Raw genomic sequence first — 7,308 nt, 5'->3', positions numbered from 1 at the left:
AGAGCATTGGAAACAATTCAAAACCTACAGAAAGAGGTCCAAACAATTAATAATAGAGTATCAGAAATGGACAATACACTGAAAGGGCAAGGGAGCAGAACTGAAGAGATAGAAGCCAGAACTAGTGAGCTAAAAGATAAATGTCTCATCACTACTAAGATAGAAGAGCAAATACAAAAAAAGGATTAAAAAAAATTTGAAGAAGGCCTAAGATTCATGATGGACAACATGAAGAGGAATAATTTAAGATTTATCGGCATTCCGGAACAGGAAGAATCACACAAGTCCACAGAGGAGATAGCTGAAGAGCTGCTGAAGAAAAATTTCCTAACATCCTGAAAAGCTAAAAGATAAGCATTCAAGAAGCTTAACGAACTCCAGGAAGGATAGACTCTAAAAGAAAATCACCAAGACATATCATAACTAAGCTCTCCAAAATCAAAGATAAGGGCAGAATCCTGAAAGCAGCTAGGGAAAACAGAAGTGTAACATATAAAGGCAAGCAAATCAGATTAAGCTCGGATCTCTCAACAGAAACCATACAGGCAAGAAGGAAATGCGGAGACATACATAAAACCCTAAAAGAAAGAAAACTGCCAACCAAGAATCCATTACCCAGCAAAGCTGTCAATCAAATACGATGGTGTAATCAAAACATTCCTGGATAAACAGAAGCTAAGGGATTTTGCCAAAGACAACCCTGCTATGAAAAAAACATAAAGGAAAATCTGTGGACTGAGAACCAACAAGAACAGAACCAGAGAAATGACTTACGTGGCAGCATCACCCTGAACTCAATCAACAAATGGAAGAGTCAAGAACAGATTAAACTTATAAAAACAGAGTATCTGAGAGGTCCGTCTATGATCAAAACATTTACAAGGTGAAAGAAAGTAAACACAAAGGAACAGAGATCCAGGTGGTGAGAAGGACAGGATAAAATAAGACTGTCTTAAATGGAAGGAAGAATTAATGGAATATAAGGTAATCACAACAGTGGGGTTGGGGTTGGGGGTTTAGTTCAGGTGTTGGGGAGGGCAATACAAGGTGAAGGGGTAGGCAGAAGAACAAGATAGATAGGGGAACACTGAGACAGGTTTACATGTCCTAAGTGGGACAGAGGTAAATAGTGATGCATGCTCAACCTTGAAACAACAGAGCTCTGGGATACAGGGATCTAGGTATAGCTTGAAGAGGGTAAATAATACAAAAATGCTTGAATGTCTTATGAATATTGGTTTCCCTTGTCTACTATTGTAAAATAGACACTTGGGTGAGATAGAAAGGAATGTTGGGAAACATGATTACAGAAAACTTGTAAGCCCATCTTTAGCCTATAACTGATTGGAATACCTAAAAGGGGTTCTAGAACTTGCCCAGTGAAATAGGCCTCTTGCAAAGCCTTTGCAGTGTATAGGACCTTAGGTAGAATCCTGAGTCCCATCCAGAACCTTATGAGGTGGGACACTTATTTCCACTAGCAAGGACAAGCAGGCCAGCCTGGAATGGCTAGAGCAACAGAAGATACCAGCATGACAACCTACTACAAGAACAAGCAAACTGCTCTCTGGGAAGCCATCAAGGCAAGCAATCAAGTTCCTTCACAACAAACTCCTTTCTAAGACTGAAACTCAAAGGGAACACATGAACAGGCATGTAAGCTTGTTGGCGACCACATTGGTCTACTGGTGAGTGGAAGCTATGAAGAAATGGGCTAACTTCAACCACAGTCCATTGACCCTGTTGGCCTGGAGATGAGAAAAGAGGAAGGGCAGGTTGGTCCAAAGTGTGCTGAGACCTGAGGACACCTGAGCCCATGGACAAGAACATAGCCACAGAGGGCTAGAGCTGAGAGTGAAGCATCCAGCTGGTATGAAGTGAGGGGAGATGAACAGGAAAACCCAAACTTGCAGATAGTACCCATTCGACCTCCATGGCTTGATAAACAGAACTCGACTAGAGGAAGATTACAAAAAAAAACAACAAAAAAAAATTTTTTTGATAAAGGAAACAAGGGTAAATTGTTACAATTTTATGAACCTGACCTATACTCATGGTGGGAGTAACTCTAAATAGCAACAGAGAAGGAAGGAGTCTTCACATTAAGTATCAATGCTATCCCATCTGTACACAGAGTTGATAGAGTTGGGCAACTTAGACACTGGCTACCTAAAGTGGGGTGGGGTGGGCAACTGGTTTGCAAGCTTTCAAGAGGGAGTTTAGTTTCAGAGTGTGAGGGGGAAGATAGAATCCCCGGTGAATAGTTTTCATCTTGTCTAGATGGGTCTGGTGAAAGGAGATGGGGTAAGAGTCTTATGATTCAATAGTGAGTAATTGTTATCATGACTAATTCAACTGTCACAACTGTAAAGGCAGAAGTTTTGTAACAAAAAAGGGGAGAGTAGTTAAAGTCCAGAAAAAGAAGACCCTAGGGCCACCAAGGGAGAAGAGCACAATGGAATTCAGGACCCTATCCAGAGAAGCAGGGACACTAGAGATGGAGGCAGAGATGAGACATGGAGAGAGAGAGCAGCTGAGGACTCTGGACTCACACAAAGAGAGGGACTGAATACTGGCGGCCAGGAAGCAGGCTTGCAGGATGTGCCTTTGTTGTTTAAATGATTATATTTTCACGAGTGTTTTTGTGTACATTCCCCCCCTCCACTGCCAAAAAAACACAGAGAGAATAGAAGCAAAAAAAAAAACAACCAACTTAAAGTTGCATACTTTTGTTTTAGTTATTTACACACGGCTTAAAGGAAAATAAAATAACTTATTAGAAATAAAGTGAGTAAGAAAAAAAAAAAAAAGACAATAAAAATTTCCATTATCTTTTTGGAGTCCCCCACCCCAGTTTTGGAGGCGGGCTGACTCAGAGGCCAGGTGGCCTAGGTTTGGCCTCCTCCTTACTGGCCGTGGTGGTGGGGCCATCTTCTTGGTCATCTTCCATGGGGATAATCGTGCCCGTCATCGTGTTAATGGGTCAAAGGGGGGGAAACCGCAGAGCACCGGCAGTGGTCTGCCGATCCGGGGAGCTGTTACTATTTAACACCCGCACCCGGAATGTCAGCTTCCGGTTCTTCACCGACCGCATCACTCCCGGAAGTGATCACCAAGTGCTCATCTACCACTGGCAGCCGAACCCAGAGAAGGAAGGAGCAAGCTGCCATAGGCTGGCGCTGCCTGGGGGTTTAGGTGGACAGGCATTCCTGGTGCGATAGGTTCCCCATTTTCCAGGGGGCAGTATGGGTCTGTCCGAGCGGAGCGAGGCTCGGCCTGGGCCCTGCAGCCCCGGCCTGAAGCTGGGCGGGGTCGCGAGCGGACTCGGCGCCCTGCAGGAGCCACACTGCCCAGCGGAAATCCTCTCAGGGCTTCCTTTCAGCCTGCGAGGCGAGCAGCTGACGACCCGGTAGGCCGAGGACGCGGCTCCCCCACGTTACCCGCTCGTGTGACCCGGTATCCCCGCCACGCCCTGCTCCCGCTTGTCCCCGCGCAGCGGCTCACCCCTAACGCCAGTTCGCAGCGCTGGTGGGTCTAGCCGCGTTGCTATGGCAACCCGGTCCGTCGACCGCAGTTTGTGACGTTAAGTGTGGCGCTGGGTCCCGCCGGGTGGAAACCAAAGCCCCGGCTCCGGGTTCCGCTCTGGTCAGTGGGAGCTCGAGTCCTGAGGAAGGCGGGCAGCTCTCCGGACGCCGGTCGGCCCCAGAACCAGCTGCAGCTAAGGATTCCCACGTCCCCGGCCCGCAGGGTGACAGCAGGTCGGGATCCACGTCCATCGCCCCCCAGGAAGACTGGGCCTGGGACCTGATCTCATCGAGTGAACGCAGCCCGGAGGGGAAGGGAGCTGTGTCCTTGGAAATTCCGATCCGTATGAGGGGGGTGGTGTTGTAAAGTGCTACTGGAGTCTTTGGACTCCCAGCGACCCTTCATGGTTTCCGAGGAGCGGCTGGTGGTTTTGAACTAACGACCTTGCAGTTAGAAGTCCAGTCCTTATCCTCCAGTGCCACACCAGGATCCCTATGAGGGGATAGGGACCCACAATTTTGGGAGCCAGGCTGTTTTGTGGGGTCTGTGTCCCTGCCCACATGCCTCATTGTCCTCACCTACCAAGTGAAGCCTACAAGAACCCACATCGTGGGGCTATGCATGCTCCCTGACCTCACGGTGAGCCAGAGAGCCAGTGCTTACAAGCTGCAGGTAGCCCGTGTCTAGGCACCCAAGCCACCAAGCAGGCTGACCTAGAACTTGGGCTCCAGGAGCCTCAGTGTCTGAGGACTGATTCCAGTCAGACTCAGCTGGGGGAAGACCCCGACCCAGGTCCATCCCCTGCACATTTGTTGTTGTCAGGGGTCATCAAGTTAGTACCGACTCTTAGAGATCTGTGCACAACAGAACAAAACACTGCCCCGTTCTTCATCCACCTCACAATTGTTGCTACATTTGAGCCCATTGCTGCTGCCACTGTGCCAGTCCACCTAGTTGGGGGCCCTTCCTGTTTTTCTCGGACTTTTCACTTTACCAAACATGATAAAACTCCAGGGACTGGTCCTTCCTGATAGTATGTCTGAAGTCTGAGAGATGAAGTCTGGCCATCCTGGCTTTCAAGGAGCACCCTGGCTGCACTTCTTCCAACACAGATCTGTTTGTTCTTTTGGCAGCTCATGACACTCTCAATATTGTCCAACACCATAGCTCACATGCATCAATTCTTCTACAGTTTTCCTTATTCACTGTCCAGGTTTCACATGTAGATGAGACAATGGGTCAGGTGCACCTGAGTCGCAGCACTGAACACGGCTTCCTGTAAATATGCCCCTAGTCAGAAACTCCTGGTGTGATGCTGTGGGTTAATGCGCCAGACTGCAAAGCCATTTGAACTGCAAGGTCAGCAGTTCAAGCTCACCAGATGCTCCTCAGAAACCCTATACAGGGTCACTATGGGTCAGAATCGACTCGACAGCACTTAACAACAGTCAGAAAGTGGAGGTTTACTTCTGTGGTATTAATAAAGCCATACGAGTATGGAGTCCTGGTGTGGTGCTGTGGGCTAATGCCTCAGACTGTAAAGTCGTTTGAACTGCAAGGTTGGTGGTTCAAGCTCACCAGCTGCTCCTTGGAAACCCTATACAGGGTCGCTATGGGTCGGAACCGACTTGACGGCACTTCACAACAACAACAACATACCAGTATAGTGATCTTTTCTGAGAGATGTCCTATCCAAGGGGCAGAGTAGACACACACATGTGAAGGGCTGAAGGGGGGTCCAGAAGTCAAGAAATGCGCAGGGAGGGCAACGTGGGGGTACGAACAAGGAAGCAGAGCTGAGGTCCTGAGTTGGACTTTAGCCTCCAGAACTGGGAGGAAATACAGTTCTGAAGTTGAGGCGTTTGTGTTATGGCAGCTCTGGGTCACTTCCCTGTTGACAGAAGGGAGCAGGTGTGGGGACAACCAGGAACATGGTGGTACTGCCAGCGGTTCTGCTGCCGGGCACACTGAGATTCACCCTCATTGGCTGGCTCCATCATCCATGGCCCAAACAGGGAAGAGGAAGTCTGAACCCATCACCAAAGGGGTTGGGCTGCAGTACTTGGGATTTAGCCTGGACACTTGAGTATCCACCGGCAGCTGGGACCTGGACAGGGACATTGGGGGTGGGGGAAGGCCCAGAGCTGGGCTGCCCAAGAAGGCCTGGTCCTGACTATCCACAAGCTCCAGGCCTGTCCTGAGCCTGGCCACTGGGTTGTGTCACTGATGACACCCCCAGTGGTGAGGAACCTCTGTTGCCAGGCTGAGTGCTGAAGTGCAGAGAGGCGTGGGCAGGACCGGGGGCCTAGCCTAGGAGCCCTGGGCACGTCACTTGCCTTGCTTTGCAGCACGCCCTGCCCTGGACCTGCCTGGCCACTTCTCCATCTCCTTAGCCCTCTCTGTTTACAGGCCTTGTGGGCAGGAAGTGAGCCCACAACCACACCCAGGGCCGGCTGCTTGTCCCCTGGGCTCAGTGTCGGATGATGACCTCAGGGGACTGGCAGCACAGACCTTTGGGGGCCGAGGGACACAGCAGCTCGCTGTGCACCAAGAACAAGGCCAGCTATAGGCCGTCAGTGCCAGTACCGGCAAGGAGAGCCTAGGCTTCAGGGAAGCTCCTAGGGCCAGGTGAGCTAACCTGATGGTCCACGGCTGTCTCAGCCCAGAGGGGCTGTTGTCCACAGCTTGCTGCCCACTGACTGCCCAGAATCTGGGGGCAGGTGGCCTGAATTGTGTGACGTGTGGCACTTTTACAGGGTCACTAGATCCTCCAAAGACCATGAGGTCTGTTCCACTCAATAAAAATGGGGACAGTAAGGGGCTCACTGTGGCCCCACACAGAGCCAAATCCCTGGCTGCAGTCTTTCCACCCCCTACCAAGGTGGCTTCTGGGAGCTCTTGATGCTGAGTCATGGTGGGGGAAGTGCAGACCTTTGTGGTCCCTGTGCAGGGTGGCTGGGCACCTCCTGTCCCTCGCTGTACCCACAGTACCTATGATCTGGGCTGCATGGGGCTGGCCATCTGCCAGGAGCTGCTAAGGACTCCTCCAGCTTCCTCCTACTGGTCACATCTCCTGGTCACACCTAAGCGCACCAAGTCCAGATGGTTGTCACACTGTAAGGGGTGGAGTGAGCCTTGGAGGAGCTGACCCCTCAGCTCAGGAGGTAGGAGGAGAGGCCAGCTCTGGGCGACCTTGTTGCAGGCACTGTTACAGACTCTGGAGTGGACATGACGCCAGACAGCATGCTCTGCTTTGGGGAACACGGCTCGAGCACGAGGAGCCGTGGGCTGGGTGTGCTGCTAGATGGCCTGGCTATGGGACTGAGGGAGAGGGGAAACCCTAATTACAGACCACCTGGAGAGTCTGGGTGGCCATGTGCTCTTGGGTAACCAGAAGTGTGAACAGAGAATAGGAGGAGGGCTGGACCCCCGAAACATTGGCGCCCAGGAGACATCCACAGACAGCTGAGAGGGTGGGACTGAAGACAGGACAGTGTTGTGGGTGCTTGTGCCGGGCTCCAGGACCACACAATGGACAGAGGGTCCCCAGACTGGTCAGCGTACCAGGTAGGCTTGGCCACCTTGGACACTCCTGAGGCAGGGACTGCCCATGCACCTTGGTTTGGTTTTTCATGAATAGACTATTTTTATAGAAGTTTTAGATTTACAGAAAACTGAGAAGATGGCCCAGATTCCCATACACCTGTGGGCAGTTCACCTCTGAAATCGGATACGTTTGTTACAGGTGATGAGCTAGAGTCCCTAGCTGACTGAGTGTGGTCA

General features: G+C 50.8%; 1 protein-coding gene across 1 annotated transcript in view; it reads right to left on the bottom strand.

Annotated features, from left to right (window-relative positions):
- Positions 1 to 2,971, bottom strand: part of CCDC57 (coiled-coil domain containing 57) — a 64,634-nt gene extending 61,663 nt beyond the window's left edge. The window contains exon 1 of the mRNA XM_006869621.1: positions 2,911 to 2,971. Coding sequence (XP_006869683.1) covers positions 2,911 to 2,971 — 61 coding nt within the window. The remainder of the gene's footprint in view (positions 1 to 2,910) is intronic.
- Between the last annotated feature and the right edge of the window lie 4,337 nt (positions 2,972 to 7,308).

The sequence above is a fragment of the Chrysochloris asiatica genome, unplaced genomic scaffold (assembly GCF_000296735.1).
Source record: "Chrysochloris asiatica unplaced genomic scaffold, ChrAsi1.0 scaffold00132, whole genome shotgun sequence".
NCBI classification, from domain to species: Eukaryota; Metazoa; Chordata; class Mammalia; order Afrosoricida; family Chrysochloridae; genus Chrysochloris; species Chrysochloris asiatica.
Note: the sequence above shows the minus strand (reverse complement) of the source record. Positions and strands in the feature narration are given on the sequence as shown.